The sequence below is a fragment of the Zeugodacus cucurbitae genome, chromosome 2 (genome assembly GCF_028554725.1).
Source record: "Zeugodacus cucurbitae isolate PBARC_wt_2022May chromosome 2, idZeuCucr1.2, whole genome shotgun sequence".
Taxonomy (NCBI): Eukaryota; Metazoa; Arthropoda; class Insecta; order Diptera; family Tephritidae; genus Zeugodacus; species Zeugodacus cucurbitae.
In genome coordinates, this window is record NC_071667.1 from 22,090,667 (window position 1) to 22,108,370 (window position 17,704).

Here is a 17,704-nt window from a genome sequence, read left to right on the forward strand (position 1 = left end):
TAAATTATTTGCAACACTTGCTTTCTATCTCTTTTTACACAATCAGCTGTCAGCATGCCAAATAACATGTACGAAAGAGAAGAACACCAGCCTACATTTAGCAACGGAATTAAGCGGCATTTTGGCCAGCAGTAATCAAAACGCATTCAGATTCCATTATACTTACGAAAACTCAAGTGTGTGGACGATTGTTGCAGTTGCATATTTTTAATTTAGCTATATACAACAATTTATTCATAATTGGAGAGTGATTTCAACAATTGATTGCAAACAATTTTTTACTAAGGTAAGCATTAAATTGTGTTTTGTAAAAGGCCTTATGAGGACTCACCAAATATTTTGTGCCATTTGTTTTCAACTATAATTAAGAAGTTGACATCACAATATATAATGAATACGCGGCGTCATAATAAGTGTAAACTTGTGCTTTGTTTTTATTCCATTCCGAAATGAGTGTTTCTAGAATTGCAGCTTTGTACGCCTCTTGAGAGGTGGAGGAGGGACAGTGCTGTAGGTGAATGAACCTTCCTACGTTATTTAGTAATCTGCTGGATTTCGTGTATTTCCTTTTACATTTTGCACATTATCTGTGCATACTTTTACATACCTACATAGGCGCAATGTGCATTTGTACAGCGATATACACAACATTGATATTGGCGGGCGAATTTATCCTACGTACTGCAATAAGTTCCAAAATAACTAATGGTTTAATTTAATGAAAACTTATATATATATATAGCGTATACAATTTTTTTATGTATTGTATGCTATAAAATATTTTATTTGTTTGAAAAAAAAAAAAAAATTGCGGTGTATCGACCTTGCACAAGGCGCATAATAACACGTTTTTAATGTAAGTGTACCTTCATTGTTCCATTGACTTGTTTTCTATAGATTTTTTTTAACATCTGTTTCTGTCAACGATTGGGTATATTCTTAATATGTGCATTTAAAAATTTTTCGCAAAATTAATTCCAATGCAACGTTTGCAGTTCATTCGCATTTATGAAATGTTAATGAACTTCAAATACGATTTTCAATGAACTTACTGATTTTCTCCAAAAAGCTGGTTTTCTTAAAAGGGAATAAGGTTGGTTTTGTATGTGTGTGACACATATTTTATTCATACTAATTTGGGCGGGAACTTTGTGATAAACACATGTCAACACACTTCTGTGAGGTTATAGTATTATTATTTGTTATAGTAAAGTACCTCCCTAACATGATTATAAATTTTTTTATGTCTTATCCTTAATTAAAAAATAGTATAATGAATAACTAACTAATTAATATTGTTGATTGAATTTAGTATAGTGAAACTGCCATCGTTTTTCTAGCATCTCTATATCATACATGTTATATAATTCTATAAGCAGAGCAATGGGCTTTTGGTGTTATAATTTTCTAAGGTCTAACTTATACTCTAATTTAACTACAGTTACGATTTCAATATTTTTTCTCAATAGGCGGTTAGTATAATGCTAAGTAGTTTACCAATCCGATTTAGTAGTAGTTGTAGTATTTTCTTTCATAGATAAAATTACAGATTCGTTCCGACTCCTTTAGGGAGGTGAAATGAAAGAAAGAAAATAATAACGAATGGCTTGGACACGGCCGGAGTATAGGAAAAACGATTTTGATAAATAAGTCTTACCGATTAACTTATCCCTTGGCTGTCTATGTAAGCTCAAACAGTTTAAAGCTGGTACAAGATTTAGACAAAAGTGCGATTATACATACGTATATGTATGTACACATACAGTGTTGGACAAAACATACTGGACTCATGCCTACCACGTACATTAGTACTATCCTTATATTTGAGATTTTAAACAGTATTGAGATCGGCGATTGAGCTGTCTACTTTAGAACATTCATATTTTGTGCTAGTTTCGAGACCACAAAAATGACATATTCCACTTGGCATGGGGAAGCATCACGTTTTCAAGGATATCCTTGAATATGAATCGATTAATAACTTTTCAGTTCTCTAAGTAGTTTTGAATCGTCATTCCATGTTTTAGCTTTGGGTCGTTCTCCATGATGGTGATTTTTCACAGATACCTTTCCCTAGATTACTTTATAATGAAGTTTACTGCTGATTTTTTGACATAAAACTTGTTACAAATATCTTTCTGTGATACAACATTATTATAGTATTTAATAAATAATGGTTTTAATTGAACTGAATGTTTATTTCCAGCCATGGCGACTTTTTGTTAAAAAAGTAGAATTTCTTCTTATACAAAAATATCTTAGTTAGGCTAAAATGTTGCGGATTTTTTTGTGTCGTTATTCAAATTGCGTAGATAATGTAAAATCGTCACAAAAAACGTGATTTTCGTTAAATTGCGACCAGTCCAATATGTTTTGTCGCTAAATAAACAATTTATCTTTATATTTAAGTACTTTTTTTATAACGAAAATTGTAATTTGGACTATACGAGATGTTTTTAGCATACATAGCCATCAGTCCAATATGTTTTGTCCGACACAGTATATTCAAAAATATATTAAGTAGAAATACAGGACTATTTTCGGAATTTTGGGATTAATAGAGTCCACTTACTTGTATTATTTTAAAACTAAACAACTATTTTGCAGTTTAAATAAATTTGTTTTATTAATTCTTGTGTTTAATGTAATTTTAAATTTTAAGGCAAAGCGTTTACATAAAAATACTTTTAGCTTCTAGTACATATAATTTTCTTTACATTATACGTATATTGTATTTACATATAATATATGTATGTATGTAAAAGTAGTTTCACTTTTTTTACATTTGGATTGAGTTTTTTTTTTTTTTTTTTGGTTTTACAATTTTACATTTTGTAAATTACGTAATTTCGTTAGCATTTTTCATAAAGCATTTTATTGAACTGAACAGTAGGGATAATTATGTTTTTGCCGAAGGCCCTGTAGCTAGTGCTGTTCTATCTTATAGGTAGTATAATTATTTATACAGTGGAACTTCTATAACTCGAAGATCTTCATAACTGGAACACTTGAACTGGCAATAGCGTTCCAGAAGCCAAATTTCATACAAATTTCCTTCCCTAACTCGAATTTCTCCATAACTCGAACTCCTGAAGTGGCAATAGAAGACAACTTTCATACAAATTTCCTTCCATAAATCGAACTTTTCGACAAGGGCATAATACAAACTTAAAAATTTTACTATCGAGGCAGATTTTCAAAAGAGTCTCACTATATCGTATGGAGGCGAACAAAAAATATGATATTACACTTATGGATTGCATAAATCATGTAACATGGGAAACAGACGTCAGATACGTATGTCCATAAAAATTTTTGCGAAGTAACTAAATAAAACAGTGCATGAATCTATATTTTACAGCTTTTTGAAAATTTATATGTTTTAATGAAAATTCTATAACTCGAAGTCTCTCTAACTCGAATTATGGTGATTCGAGTTAGAGAAGTTCCACTGTAATTGTATTTCCTTTAAATAAATAAATAAATAGAATTTTGTTTTTAAAACAATCCATTAATTATATTATTGGTTTATATATATATTATTATATACGTATGTATGTATTTAAGGAATCCGTGCGTGTTTGTAATTCTTCGGTTTTTTTTACAAAAGGAAGGCTGGATATTCATGTTCCATTAGAATTTATTCGAGTATTATTAAATATTTAAAGGCTGATGTGAAAAAAATTATACATTGTATAGAATGAAACTTAGTATTACAACAAAAGACTATAACATGTTTGAAGTGGTTGTTTTTATTTTGGTGAAGGTATTCCTGTAGCTTTCTTTACTAAAATTAAAGTTCAACATTGAAGTTGTGAAATTGAACTCAAATATGGGAGTTAAACAGCAATTTAGGTTTTGTTCAGTTCGAAAGTGTGTGATAAAGGCGAAAGGTTTAGATAAACATTCATATCTATGTTTTAGAAGGTTTTGTTTTGTTTATTCTCAATTGGCGGGTAGTTGAGTCTTAAAATCAGACTTTAGCTGCATATGTTTTGAATATTTTTTGTTTTACAATAATTACAATTAACTAACAATTTTTTCTAATTTATGGCTACAAGCATCGCTATAATATTTGAATGGTGCATTTTATATTTTTATAGAAAAACTTTTATACTCTTATGGTTTTGTGTAAAATTAGGTAATTATGTTTTTAACGCACATTTCTTTGTTGTGTAAAGTAATTTTTTACATAAGTGAATCGTTTTATTCAGCACATTTTTGTAAATACATATATGTATAGAGAGTTAACAGGTGTAAATTCATTTTATATTACAGTTTTTGTAAAAAATATTTATATAGATATATATAAGAATATATTAAGCGTGGCTTTTCGAATTAATAAAAAAATAACTTTATTATAATATACATATAACAGTTGAGACATTATACGAATGGCATTCAGTTGTGGGGAATTTATTTCGAGGCATATTAAATTACAAGGCGTGCTTATAAGGCTGCATCAGATATTTGGGATTTGTAAGCTTCCGAGTACTGAAAGCTAGTAATTGCTGTTTGAAGCTTTCATCTCAATGTCCTTAAAGGAAAATACCGAATCTATAATTCGTCTTGACATAAAGACAAATGTAAGGTGTAATCGATTGGTCACTTCTCAGCTCGAAATATTTGGGCGCTGCTCACTTGACAAAAATCATGTGAAAGCAACAACAAAATTATGCAGTTGAACCCGTGCAAGAGAGGATGCGTATACTTCATTCAAAATTTTATCGCCGCTTGCTGAGTGCTACCAAATTTTGTTTTATTTATATAGCCCATTCACAATGGTAAAAATGGCTCAAAGGACAAATTATTGCCAAAAATGACAATATTAAAATATTTTTTGAATGTTTTTAACTTGAAATAAATTATAATTTATTAAATAATAATATCATAACGCTTAGCCAATCGATGACAGCTATAGCAAGATTATGTGTAACGTTGGTCACTTCAATAACTGCCTCTAAAACTGAGACAACACCAGCCTAAGCTGTATGTTGGTATTTTTTGTAGAATTTTAGATTTGAAAGTTTTTTAGGACAACAAAAAGAATTAAAATTAAAATTAAAAAAAAAAGTCCTTGAATGTGTCCTCAAAGATCTGATGCATCCTATATAAATATATATGTATTTGTAAAGCTTTTTGTTAAATAAATTGCGTTAACTACTGATTACTTAGAGAAAATATATAAAACCTAGCATGGAAGTGTGTGGTAAAGTAAATGTGGATAAATCATTTCCCACAATTTTATATATGTATATTAGTTTCTAATTAGTAAAAATATTACATTATCTTTTAAAGTTGTAGTGTTTTCACAGTATTTATCAAAGCAGCTTTTTTAAGACAATTAATTTTGTGTCTGTAATTTGTATGTCAAACAGTTAAAGTTACAGTTACATTTACACTCTAATTAAATTGCATAATTAACCAAATGCTGCGCTTTGTAATTAGCTTTATTTCCTAAAATATTTCACCCGTACATAAATACATACTGACTTATGTACATGTATGTTCCCTCGAAGTCCTTGAATGTTTGCATGCGTTGCTTTGCAATTATAATCACCGTTCACTTGATACACACCACCGACGCCTGCACGGCCTTTTGTAACCTTAGACGACCTCCATCGACTAAATCATTAGCGCTGAAAATGGATTGTAACGCATAATTTTCGACAGTAAAATCCATAACACTGATGTTATGCCGCACAAGACCACACCGCCCCAACCCAAATCCAAACTCCATGATGTCAGAAATATGCGTGCACCCAATAACGGTTTAGCCATAATTGCCACGCCGCCCGGTCGCGCCACAATGCCATCAACGGTGCCATCATAGTCGCTATCTAACATGGGGCGTCCTTGTTGGCGCTTAAAATGTATAATCATAAGGGTGAAGAGCGCAAAGAGTGCTGTAATATGAAAAATATGAAGTAAAATTAATAAATACTATTTTGTGTGCATAAAAGTAACGATATACATTTGTTTGTATGTCTGCCAGCAGTTGCCTTCAAATATACAAGTGTCTGCAGTATTAACATTTCCTGACGAAATGTCTTGCTACAGTTCTCAACTTACCCGCTAGTAAATACATGACGCCTGTTATAAGTATGGCGCTTATTTGACGCTGACAAACACCGAACGCGCCCACCAATGCAGCGCTACCCAATATAATTAGGCACACCAACGAGCAGGAAATTGACAAGTTTTGCATTCCTTTAGTATATACGTTTATATGTGGGAAAAATAATACAAATTTGTATTAAACAGTTAGTTGAGATGGTATGTTGCATGTGAAATATTGTCAATACTTTTATTTTGTAAGGTTAAGGTTTAAGGGGTTTTGTAGGAATTTGAAGCAAAATTTGCACAGCTTTAAAATATGTTTGAAAATGTGAATGTTGACTATTTACTAGCGAAGCGTATTTAAATCTCTAAATTTGTTTAATTAGCTGTCAGTATATAAAACAGTTGTTATATATTTATATTTATGTATTATGTAAAGTATGTATATAATGCTTCAGCTGTGGGTTAAGCAAATGTTAGCGAAATGTTAAAACAAATTGCCGCGAAAATATACAACTTTTTGTTGTGGTTTCGGAAATATTTGTGAAAAAGTATGACCAAGACCGCAGTGATTAATTCAATATATATAAATCTATACAATAAAAATATATCACAAATAAAAAAACACTCTGTAACCAATTTAGCTAAGTGGTTGTATATTTCTTGATGGACAGTAAGAAAATAAAATAAATAAATAAAAGAGTGTGTTGAAATCTAATGTTCAGCAAATTCAAAAGAATTATTGAAAACTGGTTTTGAATTTTCTACATAATCAGCAATTCAGCGGGAAGCTGTTATATGGGAATTGGCTCTATTATTGTGCACAAAGTCTACTAAATGTTTCTTTCAGGCAGATTTATTGATTGCACCTAATATACTATATTTTAAATAGGCATAATAGGACTATCATTCTAATATAAGTAGCGTGTTATTGGTCAGAAATGTCTGATTTGTAAAATATTTTATTTTCCAGCTTTAAAATTTAAAGTGAATTGATTTCCGAAAGTGCTCTTCCTTCCTTTTCCTTGTATATTTATATATTAAACATGTGTCGCGACTGTAATGCTTTTCACAAACAAACTTCTTTTTGTAATCAAAAATTGTAATTTGAAATGAAGGTACACACTTCAATGAACAACATATTGGCGGAAAAGCAAAAGAGGAAAGCACATGCGTTGTACTCATCCATCTGATTGTGATGGCATATCACCAGAGTTAACGAACTATAAAAAATATATATACATATACATATTTATGAATTGTAAATGAACACGCATATCCATTGGGTATATATGTGTATGTATGCATGTGTGTAGGCTGAATTGTATGCCACAACCTGGCCTTGTTTTTAATTTATTTCATGTGCAATTTGTATATCCTTGCAATACCGCTGGTATTTTCCATTTTTTTAATAATTTATGCACACACTTTGATTGCTTGCTTTAAAGTGTCAACGATTAAATTCTTTTTGATTTAAAAATCAACTCTGCGGTTTTGTCATTTATAATTTTTGGTTTTCAGTTATAATTTACTAAGATTTTGAGAAATCCTTTGACAATAATCAGACCATTTGGTTTAAGTTTTGTTTCGTCGGGAGGGTTTTTTTTTCATTTAGATATTATTATATAATAAATTTTGTAAATTTGTTGTTGGGTAAATTGTATCCGAATTTGATTTTGTTTTCAACTACACAAATATAAATATAATTTTTATGCTTTTTTTTAGCATTTAGTTTTAGTAAATAGTATTCCAGAACTTTACTAAAAAACGTAACAAACTTTAAATTAAATGGATATGAGTTTACGCATGATTTGGCAGCATAATGGGTATGCTAATATTTATATATTTCTATTAAAATATGTATCAATGCAGCATATGTGGATATACAATTATGTAACTAAACTAAATCATGCATAACTATAAGCAGAATATGCAGGAAACTAATATGTTTTGTTAAGCGCTATAATAAAAATAATTATATGCAGAAATAGTTGTTCAATGATTTGCAGGTACAACCTACGTGATTAGAAGAATCTTTAGTTGTTGGCTATTGAACGTCGAAGAACTTGTTGCAGCGTAAAACTACATGGAATGTGTAATTTTTTTCTTTACGCAATTAATTTCATCTAAATGCATATGCAGCCAATTTGTAATATATTAATAAAAACCTCACCTAATTTAACTTACTACTATTCATAAATATAAACTTAAATATTTTTATTTATGCACTGCATTTCATATTTTTTTATAATTTTCTCTTTAATTGCAGTTAACACGTAAAACGTAATAAAAAATATATACATAAACATGTCAACAGATGAGCAAACTCCTGTTGTGTCCAACGATGAAGGCGGTGCTGCAGCGAAAGAAAGCACCACTACTCTTGGAGAAACTGGCGTTGTCGATGAGATGCATGCGCTAAAGTTGCTCGACGCCAAAGAGTTGTACTGTTATGGTTCACGAAATTTTCTAGTAAAAAACTACAGTGACGCCGCTGATCAGCTGAGTCAAGTTTGCGCCTTATATGAAGAATTGTACGGCGAGCAGTCGGATGAATTGGGCATGCCATATTTGCTGTAAGTGCCACTTCTAGTGATTTCAACAAGCAGAAGCTGAGAAATAAGACACAATTCGGTTTTTTATTACTTTCATTTGTAGCTATGCAAAATCATTGATTGCCTTAGCATTGGATGAGAACAAAGTCATCGATGTGCCGGACGAAGAGGAACTCGATGATGACGATGATGATGATGATGAAGATGCCGATGAGGCGGCGGCGGACGATGAAATGGCCGTAGATGCAGCACCAAACGCAAAGAATGGTAGTAATGGTGCAGAGGCGACGGCTGCGGCGGCAGGCAGCAGTGGGAATCGTAAGCTAACAAGTATTAAAGAGAAGAATGAAGAGGCTACTGAGCCAGCAACATCGACCACCGCTGAAGTGAAAACAGCGCCGAAGGATGCGGCGCCTGTTGCCGCAACGCCAGTTTTGGATGACGAGAAGCCGAGCACCTCCAACGGTGATACCGCTGGCGAAGAGATTGAAGACGTAGAGAATGACGCGGTGAGTACCACTTGAAGTTAATTTCATTTTGAAATGAGTACGTGTTTTGTGCGCTTGAAATGCAATTGAACAGATTTGAATTGATTTTGGGAATTGTCGCAGACAATGAGTGTCTGACGATAGAAACTCAGTCGGCTATGCGCTGTTGTTGCTAATCACATCTACATAGCCAGCTTTGGATTTGTAGAGCTTGATAAATTTAATTTGTTATGATTAGGGGAAACGTACATGCGAATTTTGGAAACAAATTTGAGAACATTATTATATTATTTCACATAAATAGTATATAACGGCGTATCTACTTTTATTTTTAATGGTATGAGATTAGAAACTAATTTACTATATTATATTTGCTGAAATATAAAATTAATCACTTAAATTCGTAGCTTAAATCAAGTTCGTATTTGCACAAACTTGTCAAATCTCTAATTTAGTGCTCTCTGGAATTGCTAATTTGATTACTTTATGGGTATTTTATTGTTTTTCTTATATTTTAACCTTGATTTAACTGTTTTCCTTACAATTGAAAAATATGTCCCCTAATTCTTCGCTACTTGTCCTTTAGGCTTCCAATCTGCAATTGGCTTGGGAAATCCTTGAGCTGGCTGACAAAATTTTCTCACGTCAAGGCGCAGATGGCATATCAAACTTGGCTGAGGTGCGAACGGAGCTGGCTAATATTGAATTCGAGAACAATTTGCCTGAGGCGGCACGTGATGATTACGGTAAATTCAAAATTCAACAGCGCAAATGAAAGCGAACTTTGTTTATATTTTTGTCTTTCTCTCTCTCTCTCTGCTTCTTCCATATAACATGCATGCAGTTAAAGCATTAAAAATTTACCAGGAACTGCCGCCCAACTACCGACGCGCTATGGCCGAAATACATTACAAAATTGGTCTAACCTATCTGATGCAGCAGATGAACAAAGAGGGCGCTGAATCGCTGAAGGCCGCATGCGAGCTGATCGATGGTGAAATAAAGGAGATACAAGAGAGCGAAGAGGAGCTGAGTGAGAAACGGAAGAGTAAGATACAGGATTTAGAGGAGACCAAACAGGAGATTTGGGCGAAAATATCCGAAATCGAGGAAACACAAGCGCAGGTGAGCTATTCTATACATAAATATATACAGTTGAACTTCCCTAACTGGAATCACCATAATCCACAAAAAAACTTCGAGTTAGACAGACTACCGAGTCACGAAAGGTAATTTGTATGAAATTTGACTTCTATTGCCAATTCAATAGTTTGAGTTATGGAGAGCTTCAAGTTATGGAAGTTCAACTGTATATTTACATATATAATATGCTGTTTTAAAGATAATAATTATAATTAATAAAATTCTCCTTTTTTTGCTCTGCATAGAACATCGCCGAAGTGCGCGCTGCGCTGGACAGCTACATTAAACCAATCAATAGCTCATCAGCGGACACAAATGGTGCCGGTACCTCAAATGCTGCGTCCTCATCGTCAGCAGCGGGCGCATCGTCGTCGTCATCGAGTGCTGCCAAACCGACAGATATTTCACATTTAATTAAACGCAAGAAGCCGAGTGATAATGGGGATGCCGACGTTGGCGCGTCACCAGCTAAACGACCAGCTGCCTAATTATTCTCTATAGCTCGGGTTGCATTGTTTTTTATTTTATTTTTTGTTTCGATAACAGCTCGTGTTTTTATGCAAAGTTTTTGCTAAATTGTGACTGCTTGCCGTTATTATTTATTAACGGAGGAAAGCATATAAGACAAAGCAAACAATTTATTTAACTGTAATTGTTCTTCAACGAATTCTTATTTAGTTTGAAATATATATATTTTTTTATTTTTTTTATGTTTTGCTGGTCGAATTGATATACATTGCTTTGTTTCAACTGAATAAACATTTTTTTATTTGTTGGCTACGCTCAAAAAGACATTTTCTAATTTAATAGTGGAAACTTTATAATTCTATGCTCTACGTTTTTTACTAACTCAATTGCAGTCACAATTCTAAGTGTTTTATAATCTCGTTTTCTTGCTTTAACAACACTTAATGGTGAATTCTCTGTAGTTTTTCTACAATAGCATTTAGTTTTAAGCATATACATTGCAAATACATATTATTTATATAAATACATATTTAATTTATATTATAAATAGTCTTTCTTGCTATTATTTGTATTGTTTATTTTTGTTCAAGCTCATTGCCACACTACACACTCTTACTGTCAGAAAACACAACAAAACAATGCGTAGTGTTAAGTTAAACAATACAAATATACATACATATAAATGATATTCATACAAAAATAAAGGAAAATATTTTTTTCTACTTATACAATATTTTTTAATTTAATCCTATTACAAGAACAAATTTACAGCGAATTCTAACCTTTTATGAAAAAAAAAATTGTTTTTAAGCTGTTTTATAAATGTGCACTACCGTCTCACTACCTCTCTCTATGTAAATATGGATGTATGCACTCAAAGCTTAACTACATAACTAACAGCCGTGGCATCGCATTTAAATGACTACATATGCATTCGATGTTTACGAAACTATTGTCTAATTTATGCAGCGCGTTGCTTACTAGATTATTACATATGTAATGCATTTCGGATAAACGCGGATGTGTGTATTGAGTAGTTGTTTTGCCTAAAAGATACTTGAGATAGTACGACAGTTGAATTTAGTAGCTTTGGTAAATATGAAAGTTCAATATTTTGTCGCAGAAATTGCAGTTGCGAGTGAGCGCACATCTGCGTGTGTGTGTGTTTGTGAGACCAATTTGCTTTTTTCATTACATTCTTTTCACAATTAAAATTTATACAAAATTTTCGTGTTTTTGTATTTGTAGTGTGTTTGCATGTATGTAGTTGTAATACACATAGATTGTACCATACGTACTTAAATGGGGCTGCAATGAGGTCTGGGACTCACTATGTTGCCAATCGTTGCGCTGCTCTTCGCCACGTGCATTCTCCATCGAACCGGCTAGATAATTGACACAAGGCGGTGCACCGCGTGGAAATTTCGGATGTCGGCGCAGCTCTTGCAATTCCTGCATTGGCAAATCTATACACAGTGTCCAAATCCCACCATGCATGGGTACTAGGAAAACGGTTTCACGACGAAACCGATACTCCGCTGTAATTGTAAGACGAAACTTGTTAAATACGAAGTAAAAGTAAAGGCTATATATATTGATATCGTGGGTTCGAAGGAATAAATTGCTTTTCCACTGAAAGGTAATCCCAAGACGGCAGTTCTAACGATGTACTACCAACAACCGAGCCCGATAAAGTTCGGTAGCTGTATTTACCGATCTAAATAGCGCTAGATCGCCGAAAACGAAGAACAAATGCCACCTTCGTCACCTTCACGAACTTCTTCAGTGACCCGTTTCGGATTAGAGCTCGATCCGACTTAACCCCCATATAAAAAATGTGTAACCTGCATGCAAATAGTCGCCGCAGGACACCTTGTTTTTCGACAAAATATACCCTTTACTGAATCTAACTCTTATCGCTAAATAGGGTCAAGGTAAACACTAAACAGTGGAATGACCCCCTAAAGAAAAATAAATGTATCATCCTCAAAGATACATCCTTTTGTCTGACTTAATAATATATAATATATAACCTTCTAAACTGTAAGTAAAGAGTTACCCGGCAATACTAGGACACTTGGACAGTTTTGAGCCTTGTCTTTTGAACCTAACTTAGGATTTTTGTAATGAATCAATGATGCAACGGAACGACTTTTCTGTTAGGAGCTCAGGAAAATAGTTTTTTTTTTTTAATTTCATCACTTCAATTAATGAAGAAGGAGTTAATAAAATCCCTAAATCCCTAGGTAAATCATGCATAAAGAAAGGACAACTTTCAACAATAATATGACTTCAAATAATACTTAATCAGTATATGTGTATATTATAAATCAACGCTCAATGTTGGAGCGCACTCATTTACCTTTTTTGTCGGGCTTTAACATCGCCACTTTATCGTCCAACATCCATTCCAATTGCATAGTCGAACGATTTGTGTAGCGATCCAAACTGTTGCGATCCCAAGTAACATGCTCCCAGTGATCCGTCATGATGGCGGCGCAGAGCATTGCCGTCGCACTGGTAGTCATCAGCAGCGTCACAAACAGGAATAGCACTGGCGGCGGTCCAACACAACAGTTCGAACAACAATTTCCAGCGCCCGAGCTACTACCCATGTCCATAGCCGAGTTTAGAGATGTGGGTGTGCCCAGACCGCCGCCAGTGCCGTCACCGTTTTGATTCAGCGCCTTGGCGCAACTGCTATTACGCAACAGTATGCTATTGCTGCGTCTTAAACTCTCAACAGCCGCTGCAGCGGCTGCAGTTGTTGCAGCGGTCGGATCGAATTGAAACGAGGAGTTGTGCACCACCGCCGACGGATGTTCATAAATGCTGTTATGCCGACTGGGTGCAAAGTAATAGCACGTCGTTTGTGTATTGTTTTTCGTGTTGTGATTGCTGGGACCGTTGCTAACGCCGAAATTACTGCTGCCACCGGTTGTGCCGTCAACAGCATCATCGCCGTGCTCATTGATTGCGCTCAAGTCCTCATTACTTGACGTATACAAAATGGATTGAGCAAACTGATTCGAATAGCAATTCTGCTTGAAAACGCTACTGCCGATTTGAAAGTGACTCGACGGCTGGTGGTGGTAGTGATGATTACTGCCAGCCGCTGGCTTAGCGCTACCGCCAGACGCCTGCACGTAGAGCGCCTCGTAATCGTAATGATGTGGATTCCTATAGATTACCGGCCAGGAGCGTGTGGTCTTCGAGTTGTGACTGTAAGTTGTGGTGGTGGCGGTAGCAGCTGCAGTGACAGCTGTGGGCGGTGGTGCCGTTGGTGCAGCCGGCACGCTAGATTGCTGACCGTAGATGTTTGGTGCGTTCGCAACGCCAACTGCGGAGATGATGCTGGCAGCGGATGTGGCTGGCGACAAGCCACCACCGTATTGTGCTGCTGTGGCTAAACCAACACTAGCTGTTGGCGAGACAGACGCAGCGATCGCGGTACTGTTGGAGCGTTGCGTTGAGCTGGCGGTGTTAGTATTCGAGGAAGGTGTGAGCGCCGTCGGACTGTGACCGAGCGTAATATCGTACGACTCCACCAAAGGCGTCAATTCAGTGGGCTGACTCTCCTCACTAGTTTGTGCAATCAATTTTTCAGCTGCCGCTTTGGTTGGACTCGTTTGTTGTTGGTGATGTGGCTGCTGGGTCGCCTTCTGGCGTTGCAGTGAATTTTTCGTTGGCGCGGCAATAGTTGTTGGTCTGCTTGGCGTTGTGGTGGCGGTCAGTTTCAGTGGTGGCGGCAGTTGGCGAACCGACTCTTTGCCGGTGCCGTTGCCAATGCCAGTACCGGCACTGCCTGTAACGTTCGCTTGTGGATTTACGCGCACCTTGCCATTTACGTTCGTCGCTATCACAATGGTTGCTGTCGGCACCGCTGTCAATTCATTAAAGTCCTCCTCCTCCACCAGTGTGGCTCCTGATGAATAAATGTCGTTAGTGTGTTTACTGCGTTGTAGAAAAGTTTTACTGTTACTACTATTTTGCGTATGGCTGTTGCTATGGTTAATGCTGTTCTTGCTATTATTATTGTTGTTGCTGCTGTTGTAGTTATAGTTGCTATAGCAGTGGCTATTGCTGTTGCTACTGAGCTTGGCTTTCGATTTCTTATGAGATTTCTGTTGTTGCGCTTGTTGTTGTTTATGATTTTCTTTGTGTTTGTGATGTGGTTGTTGTTGCTGTTGTTGATTGTGATGATGATGATGTTGTTGTTGTTGATGATGATGAGTTAGTGTTGCTGATTTCGATGGCAGCTGTTCGCTGATCTCTTGTTGAACGTGTTGTGCTGCATGCGTATGTGGTGTTGTTGTTGTTATAGCCACTGTTGCTGACTGTGGCGTTGTTGCTGTTGTTGGTGTGGTAGATGTGGTTGATGATACCGATGAGAATGGCTGTAATTCATGATAATGGCCTTCGGTCGGTGAGGTTACGCTCACTTCGGGTACGCAGCGCGCAGTCACTTTGTAGTGACTGCCGCCCACCCCCAAACCGACCCGCGTCTTCACCAGTCATAAGTCGGTGTCGCGTTTCTTGATCTTATTGAGACTCATATTTTTGAATCCGCTTGTGGCGGTTATTTTAACGCCGACTGTTTTTTGGGTTGAGTTGGTGGAAGTGCTCGTGGTTTCGGTAATTTTCGGTTTTGTTTTTGTATAGTGTGTTTGAAAAAAATGAACTGTGCGGTTCGGTCGGCGGGTTATTGGTAAATGTAGAGCGGTTTAGGCGTACGTTCGGGATACTCGGTGGTGTTAGTATGTGTGTGTGATGTTAATGATTTGTTTTTTAGTGTGAGCAAAGTTTTGTAACCGTTTCTCGAAGTGTGAGCTTTTAAAATAAGCTTTTTAAATAAGCTTTGATTGCTTGTGTATTGTTTGTTTGTGTGCCTCTATAAACTATAATCACTTACTATAAGTTGTAATTAAATTAGTTTGTATTGTGTGCCTAAAAGTATGCTAGTGTTTATTGTGTTTTCGAAATTTCGCTCTAATATTGGCAACCCTACTCAACAAAAATACAGTGTATTGACTTGTTATTGTGTGGCTCTATTATAAATTCAATTATCACTACAAATTACGGTGTTTCTAATAATTTTACGCAAATCTCATATTTATTGGTGCATTTGTGTGCATGTGTTTGAGTGTGGTTGTGTGTGTGTTTGCGTTGGTTAGTGTAAATTTTCTTTTTGTTTGCTCAATTTTAGCTTTTCAACTACTGCATTTAAGATTTTTGTTTGTTAGCATCAAGCTACAAAGTAGAAAGAAATGAAAAAAATAGATAGAAATTTTCAAGTTAGTGATTTGTGAATTCTCTCAAAACTTTTCACTCACTTAACTAGTAAATAGAAAATTAAACGAAATAATATTTTTCCTTTAAATACTGTAAAATTGTGCAGTGTCAAAACAATCTCAATATTTACATACATATATTAAATAAATAAACAATAACTGTACTTATATACACAGATATTTATAAAGAAGTAGAAGGAAACGGCAGATTGCGTGCATTGTGTTTTAACTTTTCATTGTGAAGAGAGGACACATACACAAATACATATTAACAACAAAAATAAACATATACATACATATATACTCATTTACATTCATACATATACTTGAATAAACTAAATCACATAAGAGTTTGTGCAGTTTACATAATCAACAAATACTCCGCAGAAAGTCCAGCTGTCTGGCATTCAATAATAAACAAATAAATACAAAGTCTAATTTTTGTCTTTGGAAGGTAAGTAATTCATTTTAACAATTCCTCAAATATTTTCGAAAATTACAATATTCATTTACATGTAGTATACCTTTAGGCAGTTAGTGATTTTAATGACAATAACTCTGAAGGAAATCAACTCCTTTCAATATATATTTTTTGTTCGTTGAAGCTTACTCTAAATTTATATCTATAGCTCACCAAATTGATCACAATACAAAAATTAGGCGATTCTCGTGAATTTTTTTTAAAGAAAGTATTCGATCGATTGTTTCGAAGAATAAGGTATATTTTCAGCTACTCACGGTAGTATTGAATACATTTTAAATGAAGGTTAAAGGCACCATTAATTTTCTTTTTTTATTCGTTTCTAGGACTCTTCTAAATAAGTTTTATACAAAAATTAAAATCATCCCCTTAGCAGTTTAAAAAAAAATCGAATTTTTAGAAAAAGAAATCCAAATTTCCAAGAATTAGTGTACCTTTCAAATTTTTTTCTTTACAAAATTATTGAAAAACAACGGAGTTATACTCTTTCTTCGGAGGTGCAAAAAAATAGTTCGCTAACTGCAGACTTGATTCTGGCAGAAAGAGTTGCTGAAATAAAAAAAATAAAGGGTTATTAAAATTAAATATATTTCCAATGACCTCCTATTTTTGAAAGATATCAAAATATGACAAAATAGAATTTGAAGTCGATCGGCCAATGTATCGTTGTGTTATGATATCAGCAATTTTGAGATATGTCGTTTCGAGAAAAACGCGTTTCAACTATTTATACCTCTTCTTTATATATATACCTCGCTCTTTAGAAAGCTACCATTCAAAAACTATTCAAGATACGACCTTGTCGCTTTCACAGAATATTTTTGAAAGTGTAAACTATCGAAAAAGCAAAAAATAAAAAAATCGATTTTTTGAAAACAACTTGCTCTTAGCTGGTTCATTTTGTACACTATCTATTGGCATAAATGGTATTAAGTTAAACATTTTGATGCACGCCAACTACCAAAGTTGTTTTCTAGTATTTCGTCTTTATATTTTTGTTCGAATTGCCAATTAGTTTTCTTCGGTATACACGTATATCCAAATTCAACATTTTCAGGATTTAGCAAAATCGAATGGTCGACTAACTAACACAAATTGGCAATGAAAAAGGCAATATTGAAGCCAGAAATAAGATAACATTTTCAAAGCCGACGAGTGAAATAAAAATACAATGACTGCACACGTAACATGTGAATGGCGGAACAAATTGTTGCAAGT

The 17,704-nt window shown here is 34.5% G+C and overlaps 2 protein-coding genes across 2 annotated transcripts; one reads left to right on the forward strand and one right to left on the reverse strand.

The window, feature by feature from the left end:
• The first annotated feature begins 124 nt into the window (after positions 1-124).
• Positions 125-11,445, forward strand: LOC105215800 (protein NASP homolog). Its single transcript, XM_011189924.3, has 6 exons — positions 125-286; positions 8,330-8,636; positions 8,719-9,124; positions 9,690-9,849; positions 9,948-10,228; positions 10,492-11,445. Exons 2-6 carry the CDS (start codon positions 8,368-8,370, stop codon positions 10,732-10,734), a joined length of 1,359 nt encoding a protein of 452 aa, XP_011188226.1. The 5' UTR covers positions 125-286; positions 8,330-8,367; the 3' UTR covers positions 10,735-11,445.
• On the reverse strand, positions 4,202-15,226 carry LOC105215799 (uncharacterized). Its single transcript, XM_029042623.2, has 4 exons — positions 13,077-15,226; positions 12,046-12,252; positions 6,073-6,210; positions 4,202-5,906 (listed from the first exon to the last, which is right to left on the reverse strand). The coding sequence occupies exons 1-4, from the start codon at positions 13,333-13,335 to the stop codon at positions 5,626-5,628; spliced, it is 885 nt and encodes a 294-aa protein (XP_028898456.1). The 5' UTR covers positions 13,336-15,226; the 3' UTR covers positions 4,202-5,625.
• Between the last annotated feature and the right edge of the window lie 2,478 nt (positions 15,227-17,704).